Source organism: Hippocampus comes, unplaced genomic scaffold, assembly GCF_001891065.2.
Source record: "Hippocampus comes isolate QL1 unplaced genomic scaffold, H_comes_QL1_v1.1 scaffold501, whole genome shotgun sequence".
Taxonomy (NCBI): Eukaryota; Metazoa; Chordata; class Actinopteri; order Syngnathiformes; family Syngnathidae; genus Hippocampus; species Hippocampus comes.
Genome location: NW_017805779.1, coordinates 246084 through 266788, shown reverse-complemented (window position 1 = coordinate 266788; position 20705 = coordinate 246084). Strand labels below are relative to the sequence as shown.

The 20705-nt window shown below is 45.4% G+C and overlaps 1 protein-coding gene across 1 annotated transcript in view; it reads left to right on the top strand.

Moving 5' to 3' along the window:
• gpr158a (G protein-coupled receptor 158a) overlaps nucleotides 1-20705 on the top strand; it is a 32982-nt gene that overhangs the window by 8413 nt on the left and 3864 nt on the right. Inside the window, exons 5-14 of the mRNA XM_019884765.1 lie at nucleotides 2302-2407; nucleotides 8165-8267; nucleotides 8597-8799; nucleotides 8911-8979; nucleotides 14019-14128; nucleotides 14822-15060; nucleotides 16033-16171; nucleotides 17333-17438; nucleotides 18262-18408; nucleotides 18532-18615. Of these exons, the coding sequence (XP_019740324.1) occupies nucleotides 2302-2407; nucleotides 8165-8267; nucleotides 8597-8799; nucleotides 8911-8979; nucleotides 14019-14128; nucleotides 14822-15060; nucleotides 16033-16171; nucleotides 17333-17438; nucleotides 18262-18408; nucleotides 18532-18615 (1306 nt within the window). The remainder of the gene's footprint in view (nucleotides 1-2301; nucleotides 2408-8164; nucleotides 8268-8596; nucleotides 8800-8910; nucleotides 8980-14018; nucleotides 14129-14821; nucleotides 15061-16032; nucleotides 16172-17332; nucleotides 17439-18261; nucleotides 18409-18531; nucleotides 18616-20705) is intronic.

Sequence of the window (20705 nt, the reverse complement as noted above, 5' to 3'; positions counted from 1 at the left end):
TAATGCACCACATTCTCATTCATGTCTTGAAACCTTTGCATCAAGGTTAACCGGGTGATGCGGCTTTTATAGTTCCGCCCGTCATTCACTTTCTGTGAACCTGCAAAAAGACGGGGCCAAGCCCGAACGGGATTAGCAAACCTCTTCGTGGTCATCGAATCAACTTTATTTTTATAGCACATTTCATACGCAAGCCAACTCAATGTGCTTCACGCAACCAAAAGCCCATCACTGAAAAGCATTTGACAAACAGAACAGCTCGAGACGGTCAAAGGCAAAGCAGAGAGACCAAAAAAGCTTTTTGAAATTACTCAAAAGACCAAATAGTGAAATTTATTATCACCCTTTGAGGGATAGCGGTTACTACAGTGGACAGCTTATCAGGTTATCAGGCTACAGGTTATTATTTGTGCATAAAAGGGTTAAAAATGCTTTTAAAAAAGGAATGTGGAAGAAAAAAAAACTGAAAATATTTAGGGCTGATTAAACTTCTCCATTTGTGTGCAGCATAACAGCTAAATGCCGCTTCACCGTGTTTGCTTTGAAACTTGGGCTCCACTACTCGACCCGATTTTGCAGATCTCAAAGCCCTACGGGGTTTCTGTTCAATTAGCATTTCCTTCATCATGCTGCCTGGTTCATTATTGATAAGGTCGGACTTTACGGTTCTCCCACTAGTGACTCAAATGGCAGTAAATGGCTTCTTTCTTGGCCCATGTGTCAACCTTTAACAGCCAACAAGCTAAGAAACGAACTGCAGCTCATTTGAACCCTAATCTCACACTATTCACCCGTGACTTTGCCAATCAGAAGATTTACTCAAAGGTTTGCTGGTCATCATACACCAAAGTCCGACGTTGTATCAAAGACCTGTGGACTCAGCATGTTTTGATTAAGATCCCTTTGGAGGCTAAAAGCAATTACTGTAATCAGATAGGAGTATGCCGGCCTCCCGAATGGTAGGGAAAACATTAGCCAAGGTTGACTGGGCCGTCCGAAAAGGCTTGATTTTCTCACACCTCTCCTCAACTCGGCCTTGACATTTTACAGCCTCAAAGAATGCTGGATGAGAGGAATGAATGTTTTGTTTTTTTCTCTGGGGGCACCTCCAGCTTATCTAATTTTAATACAGTAGTTCCTATAGTTTGGGAATTTTCATTTTATTACGTTTTGTCTTTTATTTTTTTTTAAGTTACTTTTGTTTAGTTTTCAGAGCAAATATGTTAAGTTTTTTTTTTTTTTTTTTGGTTTTTTTCCCCCCCAATATGCTTTCTTTTAGTTTTTCTTCGTTTTAGTATTAGATTTCGTTTTTCTAAAAAATTAAAAAAAAAAAGAATTTCTTGTGTGCAAGCGTTGCAAAAGAAAACATCACGGTCAATATTGCGTGGTCACAAAAAAAAAAAAGACTTGGAAGTACAATAAGTGCAGTGACTGATCCTGTGATGGTCTTAAATCAAGTGAGGATGGTTCTCGCTTTCCATCCCTTGTTTGCCAAGTTGCCAACTTCTAAAGTGGCTTGCATTCCTGTCGGGAAGTGTTTCACACCTATCACTACAAGTCATTTACCCACCTGCTTTTGTCAGAGTCAAATTGGAGACCAGATGGATGGATGCACTTAAAGAAAGTAAAACGCCACTGCTCTGTATTAAATACACTTACATTCGGAATAAAACAGCGGCCTCGGTGCACATCACATTGGCGTACATCCTCAGTACAGGTATTGTTTCAAGGTGTTGTTGTCTTTGGCAGCACAGACAGTTTTCGGCGTCTACTCCTGTTATTGCAAAATGGTGAAAAGAAAGAGGTGTAATTTCTCTGGGAAGGTAGAAAAAAAAAACAAGCAAGCAAGAAGGCAGGCAAGCAGCGGTGTGGTGGAATAGAGCGTGGTCATAGTGGCCCCTGGCAGCTGCAGTTATTTATAACACTCGCAAGCTGACCTCCGAGTCGCCTGGTGTCCGCCGGGAACGGCCGCAGTTAACTGGCTGCCGTACACCTGCAGTAACATAACATGGCAATGAGGGCTAGCATTATTACACTCTTATTACATTGTTATTACACTGCCATGGCTTAAAAAGGGTTTGAGTGGAGCTGAAAGGCACTTACCTGGCTCCTCTACACCTCCAGGAACACAACATGGTGCTGATATCTTTGTGCGGTGTAGCGTGAGGGTCACGCAACTGTTCTTACACAATGGCATTTTGGGGGGTCTTGCATTTTGATAGGTTTGCTGCTTTTTTTTGTTTCATAGCATTTCATCTCAAGTGGACGCAGTCAGGTTGACGCTGGCCTCCTGTGTTGCAGGGGCGTGGTGCGAGTGGACATTAATCTCCAGGATGTTGATATCGACCAGTGCGCCACTGATGGCTGGTTTGCTGGAACCCACGGCTGCAACCTGACCACTATGGAGGTAAGCGTGCACGTGCGCGTGTGCATGCGCGTAACAGACGGAACATTGATCCTCGCTCTCTCTCTGAAAGCAGAACCTTGGCAAACACACACACACACACATACACACACACACACACACACACACACACACACTCAGTCCCCGCTCCACTAAATGACACCGAGGCGGTAAAACCCGAGAAGTGTCCGGATCGTTCTTCCTGCGCGATCCCATTACACGCCAAATGCCACTTAAACAAACACTATCAGCTGTCTCATACATGCGTGTGAATACCTCGTTCGAATCCAAGTCGGCCTTCTGGTTCAAGACATTTTCATGATGATATGGGTGGCTAAATCTCAGGTGGCACACTTAAACAAACCTTACTTGCCCTTTCTTGACACAGTAAGATGTATTAACGATTGCGATAAAAGTAAAGGTAAAAATAGCAAACTTATGATCTTGCAACAGACATCAATAGTCATGCTCAAAAATGTCAGTTGTAAAATTAACCAAGAGCCGTTGCTTTCTTTAGGCGTAAAAAGCAGGATTAAAAAGGATTTGACATTCAGAGTTTGATCTACTTTGACACTGCAAATTTGCAGTGTCAAACACAATACTCACTCGCCTTTTAGTGGCCGACAGTGGAATTACACCCAAAATTAAATGGGAGGGAGAGCAAAAACAGTAAAACTCCGTCCAACCATTTACAGATTTTTCCCTAATAGCGAATTGGCGACACGCCATTTTGTTTTCATGATATATGCACATCCTCGCAATCGCTCCTCTTTTCCGTCCAATCTGCCGCGCCGTGATTCGAGACTGGAGATTTTCGGCCTCGCTGTAGATCAGATGCTTCATAATGCATGCGATGTGATGGATTGCAGCGAGCCCCCTTTCAATAATTCATCACCCACCCCTTTGTCTGAGTACTTCCACCTCTCTGTGGACAGTCAATGACAGAGCCGTGCGCGTGTGGACAGTCCAAAAAAAAAAAAAGAAAAGAAGAAAAGGAAGTAGATTGTGCGCCAGAGTGTCAGGAGTCTGCTTTGCTTACAGCCGGCGTGGTGAAAGGCGTCGCGCTTGCGAGGCGAGACGCGTCTTGCGGCGCCTGACAGCTTCAAAATGCTGAACGCGCTCGTTAGCGTTGGATCTGCTCCCGCAACATGCTCAATATGACTCTCAACTAGAAGTGGGAGTATTTAGTCATATTTACGGACATGATAACAATATTATCCAAGTTCATTTGATTTTTTAAATTTTTTTGTTGAATATGAAGGTGAATGCTAGCTTAGTTTTTCATGGCTAGGGTCGTTTGTAGCTAGGTAGCTGCTCGGTGGTAGCGAACTCAGTTAACACAATTAGCGCCACTTTGGAAAATGGTGAACAATGATTCCAAAATAAAAGGGGTCAAGCTGATTAATGTCACTCCCCATTTAAGTTTCCTCTCAAACTAAACGTAAAACTCAAACAATGACACCTTATGTATTTACACATAGCTTAGCCTTTCGTCCACTGGCTTAATGCTAATGCTAACACATAATGGAACGCGCATCTATGACCTTTTAAGCATCTGATATTTGAACCGAAGTGGTTCAGCGCTGTAACAGTACTCACACTCATTATTACGCAATGTTTTTATAAAGTATAATATTATATTGGGGGTGGGGGCTGGAAAAGATGAACGGCATTTCTTTTCATTTCAATGGGAATTGTCGATTTATTTTTATTGCTACAAAACATAAGTCGATTGGGTGTCAAGTAGCACAATCAATAAAGCACAAATGCTGTACTGTAAACACATCGAGGACTAAAACTGCAGTTTTAGCGGCCATCCCACCCCGTAACACGAAAACAAATCGGCACAAGGCGACCCAGGGCACCTCGTGTCTTCGCTTTCTTTTGCGGGATTTACATCTTATTGTCTTTGCGTCTTTGTAACCTCTGCCGGCTGCTTCCTTTAACTCGATAAGAACACAAACGACGCCTGCTCGGTTTTTTTTTTTGTTGGGGGTTTTTTGCCTTTATCCGCACAGCCAACAGAACACACGCAGTCACACACGCATGCACGACAAACTTGCTATCATTGACTTTAGCGTATCGAGAATGCAGAGATTTTGATCCCAATTGTGCCCCGTCATTACCCATTTTTAGCACTCAGCCTGGAACACGAGGTCCTTGTTACCTAACGTGCTAAATTTAGATTTAGCCAGTAATTTATTCCAGAAGACGGAAATAAATTCTATTTATAGGATGTTTTTTATTATTTATTTATTTATTTATTTTTTTTACACACCAGTAGACAACCCGACGAACTGTCTGCATCTTGGCTGCTTCAATCCAACAAATATGATCGCTTTCCTTCATATCTGACTCAAAGAACATGCCTGTGACAAGTATGTTTACATGTTTTCTCAATTGAAATGAAGGGAAATGCCATTAATCTGTGACAACCCATCAAATATGCTGGTGTCTGTGTGGTTTACGAAAACATGTCCGACCTTTTGCCTTGTTAGCATTAAGCTAAGCGAACTTTCCAAATGTAGAGCTATGCGGTTGTTTTATTGCATCACATAACCCTTTCGGCGACGACGGTCACTACAGTGGACATCTTATCATGTTATCAGGTTTCAGGGTGCATGAAAGGGTTAAGTTACGTATGTTTTTTTTTTTTTTTTTTTTTTTAACATCATAATGTCCTGGTCAAGTCTTCATTTTTGCTCTGTTAGCTTCGCAACATTAGCCCTGCAAACGTCTGTGTGTGTGTGTGTGCGCATGTGTGTGTTTTGTCACTCTCCAACAGTGGAGTATTCCCTCGTCATTTATTCGGCAAAAATCTGCGCAGCCCGCCAGTGCCTTTGCGAGATACAGTAAATATATTCTTTTTGCCGTCTGGGGAATTTCCCACTGCACAAACAGGATGGCAGGGGCCGCCATTCCCGAAAGGGAGTCAATAGCGCTTTGACGCTAGGCCGCAGCCTTGTGCACATGTGGCAAAAGTACTTCCACTTTTTACTTCGGTTGATGTACGGCTACTTGTGTAAAAGTCAGTCTCAGTCACAGATAGAATGCGGCACTGGATTATCCACGCTGTTCACATCATCCATGCCTGAAAAAAAAATCCTCACGTTGGCTGATGTTCAAATCAAGCTCGGTATCAGCGGGAATTATTATTTCACACACCCTCCCCCCCACATTACCAAAGTACGGTGTTAGTGCGATGTGTGTGTGTGTGTGTGTGTGTGTGTGTCTGTGTGTGTGCGTGTGCGCATCTAATGAGGTGTCATGAGAAGACCTCCTGTATGCTGCTACTGCACGGTTTACCAGAACATGTACACCCCCTTTAAAATAAACACCAGTTAATTTCCCTAGTGCCTATATGCACATCCTGAGCTGGCACTTCACAGGTTGCGTACACACACAAAACACACGCGCACACACACACACGTTCTCCATTTCACCTCTTTTTGTGTGTGCTGTCATGCCTGCTGTAATTAATGCAAGATCCTCAGGGTTTGTGTGGAAGATTACAAATATCTACAGAGGCCTATTAGAGCTTGATTAGCTGCTGTGCCAGACATACACTTCAAAAAAGTCGTGACATGTTTTTTGAAAAAATTCTGATTATTTTTAATTTATTTTGATGGGGTGTGCATGTGGACATACAGTAACATCGGGATTTTACGTCATGTGGACACTAAAAAACACGAAGAGTTGACTTAAGTCTTTGTGTGCGTGGAATTGATGGACAGCAAAGCAAGGCATTGTCTGACTGGTGCATTCTGGGAAATGTGGTCATAATTCTTTCGGTGAACAATATTTCTGCTGAAATAGAGCTTGTGTGACAGCATGAAGCACTCGGATAAAAACACACTCACTCGCAGTCTCACACACAAACACACACACACAGAAATGCACGTACACGTCGCCATGGCAACCCGCGAATCCGTGCCGGTTTTGATTGACAGCCGCCACAGCTGGGATGCAGACGAGGGCGCCGCGAGTGCGACCGAGCTGCCATTTTAAATTTTTCGACAACCCCGTAGCTTGAAACAAGGGTGTCAAAATGTTAGCAAGCGCTCGTGCAAACATGTTAATTGAATGCAAACGCAGTCCGTGTCCTAGCTCGTTATTCTTCATCATGTATGGACTTAATGAACAATATGTTAATGCGTGGCTCTCAGAATAATATCACTTGCTTGCTATCAACAGAAACCCATCGTATCTAATTAACAGCGCTGTGTGCCGCCCACTAAAAAGTAGGTCACTGCCTGCGTCGCACGTATCCTACCGGTAGCGCCTTACTATTAGGATGACCGGTATTATTATTGCTATTGTTATATTTACGTTTTTTTTTTTTGGGGGGGGGGGGCATAATTAAAACATGGCCCACATTAGAAGGTTAAGAGATTTTTTTTTTTAATTGTCATGGAATTTTTTTTCTTTTTAAAAAATGTTATGATCTATTACACAATTGTTTCGAACTTAAATTACTTACAATGTATCACCTTTAATTTTTTTATTTTTTTTTTTACAAATAAAACGAAGCAGATGGGGTGCGGATCCCACAAACGCAGACTCAGACAAACTATAAAACAAAAATATTGATAGAAAGACGAACGACCGACCAAGTATAAACAGAAATCGTTAAGTTAACCAACACGTAATGCGGATTGGCGCCACCTGTGGGACTGGAGTAGTACATTATTGTGAGAATTTCTGTTTCTCAAACGCACTTTCTGAAATCATGGTTTGGGCTTGGTGATTGCCTGCACGCAGAAAGAAGTCAGAAGTTCCTCTCAAGATGTCCGTTTTGCTGCGAAGCGACGGCCGAAGATGATCGCGGTGTCTCATGAGAAATAAGAGCAATGGCTCTCATGCAAATGAGCCGTTTCTTAAATTAGATATGAGTTATGGCTTGTAATTTGGCGGCTGATGCAGCGGAGTCAGGCGAGGACAAACCCAGAGTGCGTCTCTTGTGTTTTGCCAGCGGTGCTGAAATCACACGGAAGAGGCTGTGCTCATTTATTATGGCCCGAGACAAAGTTAAATTACTTCACCTTTTTGTCCGTCATTTAATCCCTTCTTCCGGTCTCTCATTGACCTAAATAGTGACCTAAATTACCTTAATTGTGGAATTTCCGCAATGGAATAAGAATTTCTTGAGAAGAGACTGCCTTTCATAAATAAAGTTCCGCGTGGCCTAAGAATTAGACACTTCTGTCATCAAAGCAGTTTGTGGCATAACAATCGTACGTTTGTGTCGTCAAGACAATTACTCTCACATTTGTCCGGCTTGAAAATCTCACACTTGTTTTATCAGGGCGATGGTTCTCGAAGCAATTTGTGAGTCAACAATCACACTCTCGTGTCGTCAAAACAATCACTCTCAAATCTTATGCGTCATAACAAACTCAATAGTGGAGAATATTGCTCTCATAAAAATTTGTGACATGACAATCACGCACCCTTGTGCTGCTCTCAAAATGGTGGCATAACAACCACCCTTGCAAGCTACTTTATGTGCGGCAAGTGGATATCACACGTTGCCAAGACAATCGCTGTCAAAGCTGTGTGGCATAACAATCACATGATCATGTACAGTATGTAGCCTTGTGAGGAACACAGGGAAAGTAGTCATGGTAGCAAATCATAAAAAGAATATCAATTTAATAAATGGAGCTGACGGAAGAAGAGAAACATTTACAACATCCATAATTATTTTACAGAATTATGATTATTATTATTTTTTCTAAATATTTTATTTGTGCTTTGCAGTGCTTGCCGACGCCTGGCCACGGCTTCGTCCTGGACAAGTACAAGTGTCACTGCAAAAAAGGCTTCTACCACCCCGACCGATTGGCCGTCACTGGCTTTACAAGTAAGTCCGCTGGCGTACTCCAAATGTGCTCACCTGCGCCCCCTGTAAGACAAAAAAAAAAATAGCTGCCTTGTAAGCGTAGACTCTTTGAAGGTCTCGGTGAATTAATCTTTTATCATTTATATATTCAGCATCTCATCATCATCTTTACTGAGCTAACATTTGTGGTCCTTGTTCGGTGTGCGTCCTCACACGGTCGTGGCCTAAGAGAGCCCCGTTGTCTCGCCGTGTCACCGCATGCCGATTCCACAATATCGGCCCTTGTTCACACAAGCCTTTCCATCCCTCTTCTTAACCCCATCCAACCTGCGAGTGTCTTCCTCCCCCAGGGGCTGGCGGGCCAAACGTGGGCGAGTCACCCTCCAGCGACTGCCTGCCGTGCCGGCCGGGCTGCGCCTACTGCAAGGACGACACGCCCTGCGCGGCCCATGAGGACGAAACGCTGCGCACCGCCGTCATCTCCTTCCAAAGCCTCTGCATCCTGGTGGTCTTCGTCGGCATGGTGCTGGTGTACCACTTCCGAAGGAACAAGGTAACGCGGTTCACGTGTTAAGAGTTGACACATCTCCCATGTCGCAAAAATGTGAATTTGTGCACGTTTGCGACTCATAAATGAGACAGCGTGCGCTTCGTTTGTACGCAGAGTATCCGAGCGTCGGGGCTCGTCCTGCTGGAGGCCATCTTGTGCGGAACGCTGCTTCTCTATTTCCCGGTAAAGCCTCTCTTCACACACGTTCTTGCAAATCTTTTTCTATGTGTGCACACGTGTGTGATTACAAGAAATCTTTCAAGTTTCGATTGGGTTCACTCAAGGTCAAGATTTGTGGTTACAGTAGAAAAAAAATCCTTGTTGCCGGGCAGATTTCGTCGCGGGCAGATTTCAGGTAGATTTGCTCGGGGCTGTTGGCCTCACTTTACACGCCTTTATCACCAACGCACTTTTTTGAGCGGGACAGGCATCCAAACACACCGATACAAAATGAAAACACTCGCAAGGAGCATGGAGTAGACATTAGAATTCCGAGGTGATGTCACTGCTTTTGAGCGCTGTATTTGTGTGACGGCGACCCAGGCAACTTACTGAGATGCAACTCAAAGTTCCACATGTGAACGTGCCGGGTTACAAAACAGTCTCTGTAAATTAGCTTTTGGGCAGCTGCATGGCGCTGACATACGCAGGCCTTTCGCAGCTAAGGTGTGTGCGTGTTCGTGTGTGTGACGAAGTGGCAGTTGGCCGCCCGCTAAGCGCACACATAGTTGGCCCGTGAAGGCGGCAGCCTGTCGGGACGACCATCTGTTGAGAAGGTGCTCATGCTGCTTCAGATGCTCACTTTTTTTTTTTGTCGTTGTTTTTTTCCCCACTTTGAGACATTTCGGAAGATGCTTGCAACTTACAGCGCCGGTGATTGCTGACCAATTAGAACCGGCGACAGTTCGTTTGCAATCAACAGGGGTGATTTTGATCTTCCGCAATATCATAATGCCTTTTCTAATATTTTGACGCTATCGTGCAGCTCAGTAACCAAAATATGACTATTACTGGGACTTATGTAATTGGGGTCCTTCTCTGCCTCTTCTTTTGTCTTTAATCATGTCTTTCAGTGTTGCTCAGTGCTGCCGGGCATGTTCTGGTGCAATGTGGTACTACATTGATAGCACGTAACTTGAGATTTTGACTTGCCTGTATACTGTAAAACCCCATGAAAAAAAAAATCGGTCTGCAATATAGCCTGGGAACACCGTGTAGGCAATATAAATGAGAACAAGGCATTTGGACCCGCAGTGTATGATTGGCTGAGGAAGAGTGGAATGGAGGGGTACGGATGGGGGGGGTGTCCTGTGTGTAAAGCCGCTGCAGTGATGATGGCGCCCACAGCTAAAAATAGACGCTTACAAATGATGGAACAAAAGGCCGAATCGTCAATTTCTGCAGCGTTTAGTCAGGTAATGCAAGCTAGGCACAGGTAACCGGCTGTGATCTGGAGAACAAGGTAAAGAAAAGGGGATTGGGGAGGGGGGGGGGGGAAATAAGCGCATCTCCTCATATGCAGCAATGATGCAGAGATTGATCTCTCCGCCCCGCCCGCAGCGTTTCCACGTCGCGAATCCCACAAGAGACTCAGTCGGCTGCCATGTTGAGATGCATCGCTGCCAGTCTAAAAATAGACGCCCGCCGACGCTTCTATTTGCAATAATTCCGCTCTTATTTAACAGCTGGAGACACATTACATCCTGTTCCCGTGGCTTTATGAAGCACACGGATTTTTTTTTTTTCCTTCCCCCAGGATTGTGTCTCATCCAACCAATAACTTGCCGCCCCCGCCCCCCAAGATGGTGTAGGATACACGAGGAGCTATTTGTGTCTGACTTGAAAATGAGATCCTCTTCTTGTGTTAGTTTGTTGCATTTCGTATCAGCATTCCTTTTTTTTTTTGTTTTTTTGGGAATCCACAAGGTGGCTAAAAAAACTGTTCCAGTGAACACTTACTATATCGTAGTTCTTATGTCCATACATGGTCAATTTCCTATTTTTTCACAAACCAGTACTATTGGTTTAAAGCACAGGTGTCAAAGTCAAGGCCCGGGGGCCAGATCTGGTCCACCACATCATTTTCTGTGGCCCGCGAAAGCCAATCAAACATGTTGACTTACATGATGCTTGCTAAAATCTCTCCCAAAAATGTAAAATTCTTTGATGTACTAAATAATAATATTTATCATAATATTTCTTGTTACGAAACCCCTTATGACAGTAACTTAAACAACAGTGGAATAAACCGTATGCTTCCAGTCATAACGGCCCTCCAAGGGAAACGGTAACAGAAATGCAACCCGCGACAAAAATGAGTTTGACACCCCTGGTTTAAAGTGTTGAGAATAGCGTGAAGACAAAATGGTCCAAAATGCCTCAAGAATCTCGCTGTACTCTTGTAACCCGACAACATTTGGAAAATCGCAGAAAAAAAACAGATTGAGGTGAACTCGCCACCTGCCTTCCCGAGCCCTTGCCTCCGTTTGGTGTTGAAACCGGCATTTTCTTTCATCAACCCACGAGGAGTGTCACGCAGGCGATGGGGAGTGAAGTGAACAGTGGAAGGGAAGGCGTCGGGACCGAGCCGGGTGTAATTTACACTCGGCCCACCTCGGTGGAGGGGGGATGTAGAAACCATTACCTCCTCTCCGGAATGACGCCCCAAGACACCCCGCCCCTCCCGTGTGGCAGCCAGTGTCGGCTTTCATATAAAAATGGATCAATCGCAATTACCCTCCTCCTCTTTTTGTCCCCCCCTCGGCCCCCCGCCACCACTCTTCTTCCTGCCTCCCGCTCGCTCAAACAGGAAGTGCAGGTTAAAGAAGCAAGCCCGGAATGAACAGGCGATGATGAACAGAGGAGGCGGACAACGTCACCTTGTGTATCGAGAAGCCTGTGACTCACAGTCGGTTTTGTCACACGTTGGATTTCAAAGAAAAACAGATGACACATATGCTGCGAAACAGACATTCGTGGTCAAAATAGACAAGAAGTGCAGGTTGGAAGCAAGCCAGGGATGAGCAGAAGATGAAGGATCTCTTGGTCAATTTTTGCTCATCTTTGCCATGGCAATCCACCCCCCCCCCAAAAAAAAAAGTACTCTATTGGGTATAGGTCCCTTGTGCTCATCTCATGTCCTGAAAGTAGACATTTAAAAGAATTAAGACAATGATTGATTTCCATCCAATCTAGTATCCGGCACGAGTATCGAACGCGCTCGCGAGCTTCGATGGCCGATCCGAAAGACGTAACGTGCATTTCAGTTCTATTTGTTGTGTTTCTTCAAATAAGCCGATTGACTTTGCGCTCGTCCAAATCGATGGCAAACGTTGAGCATGCTTCTTTAAAAAAAATAAAAATAAAAAATGTTCCGGTATAAAAAAAGAGCTCGCCAGCTGCCGTCGACGCAGCCGGTTGGCGTGCGTCACGGCGACGTCCCCGGTGGCCGTTTCTCAGCATGCAGCCAGCTGAGGGCTGATAGAAAACGTGGCGAGCGGTGAGCGGCAGCTGCAAATGACAGATGCCTGTTTGGATGTTTGTGTCACCGTCGCTTGGTCACTAACGTTGATGCTACTGTGCCAATGTTGAGATCGTGACAGATTTGAATTGGTTGAATGCTAAATGGGAAATATGCACTCTAAAGCTATTTAGCCTGCAGCTAATGCTATCGTTAAAAGAACGGACAATACTCCATACGCATTCCCCAACGGCGCTCCATCCCCAATACTCGACGGCACTTAGTATGGATTATTGATGAAAGCCTTGAAAGGACAACATCATCTTGGTCCTCGTCTGTCCCGAAAGATGACCTCCCCCTAGTTGTCATGTCTGTCTTGGTTTTTGTTCTAGCCCCAGCTGGAGTGGAGGGCGTTTCCCTCCAGCAGGCTCAACTGTTTCTTGTTCCCACTGAAAGCCTGGCCCAGTATTTAAGGACTGCCAAGCTGCCTCTTCTCTGTCGGATTATTGACCTCGCTTTCTGTTTCGAACCGAACACCGAGGACGCTCGGCGGGTGCTTGAGCGGTTATGTCATGCTGTCTGATCAGTGCTCCAATAGTAGTGTTTAGCCTTTTGACTACTTTGCCTTTGCTGAACTGAACAACTGAAGACGAAAAAAATAATTGCATGGGAAACTACTCTGATAATTGTACCCAAAACGTTACTCAAGTACCACGTTACTACCGGCATGTTGTTTTTTTTTATTTCCTCTTTAAAGGGGAGTGACGACTTTTTCTCCCCTGCTGCCTTTTCCCTCGTCTCATTCTCGCACTCCCCGCAAAGATGAAAATGCGTCAGCAAGCTGCCGAGCGCCAAACGGGCCCCCGCCAATCTCTCCTGTGCCGTGAGGAAAGCCCAGCACGCTGCCGTATATATTCAGGAGCATCCCTAAAACGTCTGAAACGGAGTCGAAGTACCATTCGCAAAGTCACGCTCGAGCGCTGCGTGTGAAGTCCACATCCGCATTGTTTAGACTTGTGCTTGTCCCTTAAATGACTCCGACCGACTTCAAATCCACATTTCGGGTCCCGCCTGCGGGAATCTATTAATGCCTCAGCTAATCCGATTAACAATCCCACGGGGGGAAATCTCAGCACATCTGCAGCGCAATGATAATCATTACCATTTTTAAAAATAAATAAATCAATTTTGATGCCTTTGTAATGCCCCCGGTGTGTTATTTGTTATCAGGACCCCTTGGAAGTGCATGTGAGGGGCGACGTTTTGAACCCTCACTTCTGTTACCAAATGTTTCCCAAGCTACTGAAAGACTGAATCGTGAACTTTTTACATTGTATTGCACCACTGATCACGTTACCTCTGCCCGATGACTCTACGCATTGTCGTCTCATGGCTCTCATTGGGTGGTACTCCTGCACAATGGCACGCTTACATTACGGAAAGTCAAACTGTAATGAAATAACGATTCAATTCCAAAATGTAATACGTTGTATTTTACTGCGTGACCTCAAAAGGCATAGCGTAAAGAGCATCACCGCAACATGAGGAGGACTTTTTGTGTCAGCCTTAGTTGTTCTGAGTCCCACTCTGCCTCACTGTCGTATGGTGTTCCACTGGGTTCAATCTTGGGGCCCTTGCTGTTTTCATTGTATTTTGGGGTCCACCTTAAGAAAGCATGGTATTTCTTTTCACGACTATGCGGATGACAGTCAGCCTACAGGTTCCGAATAATCACTTTTTCTCTTTTGGCTTGTGCTTCCAGGTGGGGATCCTCTACTTCCAGCCCAGTGTGTTCCGCTGCATCCTGCTGCGCTGGGTTCGACTGCTGGGCTTCGCCACCGTCTACGGAACGCTCACCCTCAAGTTGTACAGGTAACACACGCGACGCAACAAGTGACCTCACTGAGGTTTTTCTTCATCTGTGGGACTTTTTGGGTGATGAAGAGAAAGAGTCACGGGTGTGCTGGAGCCTATCACAGCTGTCTTGAGGAAGGCCAGATTCGAACACATGACCTCTGCACTGCGAGGCGGACATACCGAACCAGTCGTCCACCGTGCTGCGCTGTACAGAAAACCTTTAGCGGACAATATATTACATGGATCCATTTTTCATGGGGGAGGGAGGACACAGTGAGTGAGGAGGGGGCTCATTAGCGCCAGCCGATGCTGCTTTATCAATGCGCGTGAAGGGCACCGACTAATAATAGCAGCGTGTGTGTGTGCGTGTGTTTGTTATTGAATGATGATGCCTTTGGAAATCATCATGTCTCTTATTTTATTGACACTCATCCTTAAAAGCCGCCGTCGTCTGGAGCAGCGCGTTGTTGTGAAATGACAACCCGTTACAAATGATTTCAAACTCAAAAGTGACACAGCCGTGATGCCCTTTTCTAACAGATGCGGAAGAAGGTCTGCCCTCTCCAAAATTATTCCAACTCTTTCCTGCCTTAGCCTCACCCACATTGGAGCGCACCGTAAACCAAACAATATGTCGGTATTTTTTAATTTTAGGCCACCGAGGCTCCCATACAGGGACCTAACGAAAGCAAACCGCTCTGTGTGCAGGGTCCTGAAGGTTTTCTTGTCGCGCACGGCTCAGAGGATTCCCTACATGACCAGCTGGCGGGTTCTGCGTCTGCTGGCCATCATCCTCCTGGTAGTCTGCTGGTTCCTGGTAGCCTGGACGTCGGCCGTGTGCCAAGTCGCCGACAGGAAGTTGGCGCTGATCGACGTTGGCTACACGCCCAACGGGCTGCAGTTCAGCATGTGCCTGCTGGATCGATGGGACTACATGATGGCCGTCGGTACGACAAGTACTTTGATTCCTTGTCTGTTTATCAAATATATTTTCATAAAAGGGAATTATCTATATCAGAAACAGGAAGTTTGAACAGAAATACTGGGACACTCGCAAGAAGTTCCAACAAAAGTATTGGGACACCCACCGTCATCTCCGACAAATACATTGGGGCGTTGACTGGAAGCTGGGACAAAATTTACTGCGATGCCCAAAGGAAATGACGTCAATGTGGCATCCGTGCAAAAGTATTGAGACACCTACAGGGAGTAGTCCAGGAAAATCTAAAAGAGTTGAGAAGTAAAAAATGGTGCTGATCCAGTGGATGATTTGCATATGGTTTTTACATTTGCTGACTCAAGCAACATGAATAAAAGGCTTTTGTCTCACTCGAAAAACAGATAGAACCCCGCAGCACCCCTACCAGTGTGTGTATGTGTGTTTCTTTGTGCATGCATGTACACCTTAATAAGTACGCATGGGGGTTACATCTGACGCTCATAAATTACACACTCACACACTCGCCATAAATCTCTCCCATTTCGTAAACAGCGCACCTGCGTCGGTTTGTTCCTTTTATTCCCACCCGAAAAGATTGACGATGACGCCGCTAAAGTGCGACGTCAGCGACACTGTGTCCATTTCGTCTGAATTCGTTTCACTCTGCATAATCTCCATCTGCCTTGCACACACTCATACGTCTCGATGACAGTCTCAGACCAGGACATTTATTGCGAGTGCAACTTTGTTGTGCAAGTCAGATGTTCTTTCATGGCAACAGGGGTTGCGAGATTACCGGAATTTTCAAAGTTTGGAAACTTTCCACGGGATTTGACCAGAAATGTTCCCAGCACCTTTGCAACCGTATGCGAGACATTTCAGCCATTTTCTTTGCTGGTGTGTGTCTCAATATTTTTGTCCGCAATGCATGGGAAGGAGTTAATTTGCATAAGTGATGCGATCCTTTTCTGGCATTCAGCCGAGTTCCTGTTCCTGCTATGGGCGGTGTACCTGTGCTACGCTGTGAGGACGGTGCCGTCCGCCTTCCACGAGCCTCGCTACATGGCCATCGCCGTCCACAACGAGCTCGTCCTGTCGGCCATCTTCTACGTTATCAGGTAAATCGGATTGTTGGTTAGGACCAGGAATGAACAATTAATCGCTTCAACTGTCTTTTGTATTTAAGGATTATTTGCATTTATTTTAGCGTAAGCCTAACCTATAATACCAAATAAATGTACCGTATTTTCCGCACGGTAAGGCACACCTAAAAGCATTTAATTTTCTCACAAGCCGACAGTGCCATTCATTCAAGGTGCGCCTTATACTCGGAAGCGCCTTATAGTGCGGAAAATACGGTACATGTAATTAATCAGATATTATTTATTGTAAAACAGATACATTAATTGCCTTTGTTTATGAAATAAAAATAATGGGAAGAGGACTTTGAAAAAAAATGACATTAAATCACAATCGCAAGGGTCCATTGCTGTCTGAATTAGGAATCCGATCAGACTGACATGGCAACACAGTGAAGCTGAAATCTGATTGGACAAAAAAAAAAAAATCCACATACATGTACAGGAAACAGTGCAGCCAAGAGAAACGTTATCATATGAAGACATTAGACTGTTGGGAATAAATGAATACAATTTCATGGACCAAATACTGCGGTGCGCCTTGAGGTGATTGATGCAAAAAAAAAAAAAAAAAAAATGCATGCATGGCATCTTGTGAGGCTTGAAGCCCGCCACACTGCAAGAGAATAGCTTCCATAGGAGACTCGGGCTAAATTGGAACGGTGTGTTGACTGTGACTCGCTGCCACAAGGGAGCAGGGCCCTATGCAGTATACGTCGGGGCTTGTGAGAAGGCAATCCGGCCTCCATTTGCACCTCCTGTGGGAGCCTGGGGGTGGCCCGCTAAATCTGGTCGCCTCTTGTTAGCCCGCCATCATGTTCAGGTGGGAGGGCTGTAAAAAAAATAAAATAAAATTTAAAAAAAAACAGGCAGAGAGGAGACGACGGTGCTGGCAACTTGAAATGAAAAAGAAAACACGCTTGGGCATTCATTCGCCGCACGAGCTGCTCATTAGCCTCCCGCTTGAGTGAATTAGGAACAAAAATTGAGAAATGAAGGTACTCGAAAGCCCACCAAGGTTCATACAGTCAACAAAAGAGACCGTTATAGGACACGCCCCTGAATGAGTTTCATCCATTTTGGAAGACAGCTGTAATTTAGGCTCTTCTGCTTCCTGTTTCCTACTTCCTGCCCCGACAGGTTCACGCTGGCTCCGGAGCTTCATCCCGACTGGATGCTTCTGCTCTTCTTCACGCACACGCACCTGACCGTTACGGTCACACTGGGCCTGCTGCTCATTCCCAAGGTTGGTTTACGTCACATTACATCGGCACAGGTGTCAAAGTCAAGGCCTGGGGGCCAGATCTGGCCCGCCACATCATTTTATGTGGCCCGCAAAAGGAATCCAAGCATGTCAAATTTCATGATGCTTACTCAAGTCTGAACCAAAATTTCTAATTGTGATATGTAATCCACAATTAACAGTCATTATTCTTCACTTCTGATTTGAAAACTAGTTTGTTGTGCGCGGTGTATGTAATATGTGGAGGTGATTAAACATTTATATGGTTTCCCAAAATTCATAACGGCCCTCCAAGGCAAACCGTAACTACAATGTGGGCTGCGACAAAAATGAGTTTGACACCCTTGCCTTATGGGATAGCTTGTTGTTTATACTATGTGATGCTATGCTATGCTATGCTATGCTAAGCAAAGAAGTATCAAAAATAATCCAGTTTGGGTCAAAAATGGCCCTATCCATTATTTGGGACAATTTGACCCAACGTTTTAGGTTGTTTTCCAAAACAACACAGATAATTGGGGTCATTTTGTCGTAGACAAAAGAATTTGGGTGAAAAATGGACCTATCCACTACTTGACCCAATTTTTTGAGTCAAATTATCTGAAGAAATGGATCAGCCCGTTTTTTTACCCAAATCCACTGACAGGAAAAAAAATATACATCTATATCATTTTGTTTTTATTTATTTTTTGTTTGTTTTGTTTTCTTGGAGTAGACTGCAAAAATGAACCGGCAATCCACAAGAATAATATGATGGATTTTTTTTTTCCCCACCCCATGTGAGATGCTCATCCAAACTGTTATCTTTTCGACCGTGTGCGCACAGTTCCTGTTCGCTGGCACGCAAATGCGAGACGACATTGCCTCGGAGGCGTACGAGGACGAGCTGGACATGGGTCGCTCGGGCTCCTACCTAAACAGCAGCATCACGTCGGCGTGGAGCGAACACAGCCTGGACCCCGAAGACATTCGGGTGAGCTTTGGGGGCGCGTCGCCTTGACCTTTTTGCCCTTCCGCTGCTGCTCTTGACTGTTTCTAACCTTGCCTGTGCGCTCCCGCAGCAGTACTGAGCCATGGCAGTTTTTTATTATTGCAGACGCCAGAGGAAACGGGCCCTCTCAGTTCTATTAATGGCTGTGGCGTAAGATCATGCGACAGTCTTTGGGAAAAACGTACCAACGTGAGCAGAGGTTTCTGTTTTTCTGTTAGAGCTGAAGAAGTCTCTCTTGCTAACCTGGTTTAGGATGCACTGAGGTGGGGGCGGAGGGGGGCAGGCTGCAGTCACATGACTTGACTCTTACGTCTGCAATTTTGGGGACCTGGCTAAAAGTTAGGATCGACTTGGTTTGACTTTGACTTGGCCTCCATGAAACGTCGCCTGACCAAACACGACGGAACTGAACAACCGCAAACCAAATTCCAATTGGTGACCTCCCCTGCTGCACACGGAAAAACTGCAACCCCTTGTTGTTCTGTGAATTGCCTTGGCACTGTAACTGCAGTCATCCCTCACCATCTCATTTCACTTTTAGGAACTTCAAATCTTTGATATCATATGTCCAAATTGTATTTATTCATTTATTCTATCGCAAATGGATATTTGTAGACAACACAGCCCATCTTCGCAGTCACATATTCTTTATCCTCTGCAATGCACAAATATGATCACCGCGCCTTAACTGAGGAGTTCTGACCGGCTTCACGTACATCCATCCGTATGTCCACAAAGTCCGTTGAATTTTTATTTTTTTTTTTATTCTACTTCATCATGTCGTCATTATATTTATTCGTCGATTGTATTGCCTAATTTTTGATTTTGTCGTGAAAGATCATGCGATACAACACGGAATTCTAGACCGGCCGTGACGTACCTACGACTTGCACACGTGTGACTTGACTCCCACCTCTGTTTAGCGAGCGACGTCCAAACATAAATGCATATAGACGCCACTGTCTGTTGACGCTCGCTCGATGCCGTTCGCTCCATCGCAGACTTGATCATTCAGGAAGAGAGCTCAGAGGCTGTTTCAGAGCTAACGCTGACTCCACTCGTACGTTTCCTCAGTTGTCCTCAACTGTCGTGTCTTTTTTTTTTTTGTCTTTTAAGCACGCATGCCAAATTCTTTAGTGCATCAATGGAGGACTGTTTGTCGTCACGTGTCATGAACTTGTATCGCATGTGCAGTAGAACGTCTGCTCCCACGCCCCCAACCCCTACCCTCAGTAGATAATACAATGGCACCTTGACTTATGAGTGCCCCAACTTAACTCATTCAGTACCAGCCAATTCTGCACCAAGTCTGAAAAGACGTTTAAAAACGTCTTTGGGAGTGAATGAGTTAAGAGTAGTTGTGACAGGGTTGATTATAATTTGCGTCGACTAAAATGGATGCCTTCGGGCTCGCATTGGGAATGTCGACGGCTGTCACCTTGTTTTCTGAGTTCGGGTCACGTGACATTGTCAATGCGAGCCCGAGGACACTTTGATTCTTCTTCCATAACCGTCTCAGTCGTGAGGGCACAGAAGATGAAAATTTATTAAAAACCATGACGGGTTTTTCTCGGCGGTCGGAACGGATTAATGGCATTTCAGTTCATTCGTTAGCAGCTTGGCCACAGAACAAATTCAACCTGTCAAGTCAAGGTACCACTGTATCTGTTGTTGTGTCAGATTTTCGGAAGCGGCGCCTGACCGCTTTGCTCTCCTGTTGTCCCCTCCGACACGCAGGAGGAGCTGAAGAAACTCTACTCCCAGCTGGAGATTTATAAGAGGAAGAAGATGCTGGCCAACAACCCCCATCTGCAGAAGAAGCGAAGCTCCAAGAAGGGCCTCGGACGCTCCCTGATGAGACGCATCACCGAGATCCCCGAGTCGGTGCACCGCCAGTGCAGCCGTGAGGAAAAGGACGGCGGGGAGCACGGCAGCAATCGGAACAGCATCTGCGTCCTGAAGAAAAACCCCTTCGATCAAATGCACCCCGTCAAACCGGCCAAGGACGAGACCCTGAAAAACAAGGTGTTCTCCTTGAAGAAGTCACACAGTAGCTACGATCACGTCCGAGACCCGAGCGAAGACTCGAGCAGCTCGGCGACGGACAAGACGGAGGTGAGTGCCATGGAAGGCTCCCTGCTGGATGCCCTAATGGGCAAAAAACTGGTCAAGAAAAAATCCCGGGAGAACCTCAACGCTCCCAGCGAGTCCACGGAGTCAGTGCCTCTGGTCTGTAAATCGGCCAGCGCCCACAACCTGCACCGCGACCAGCACACCCG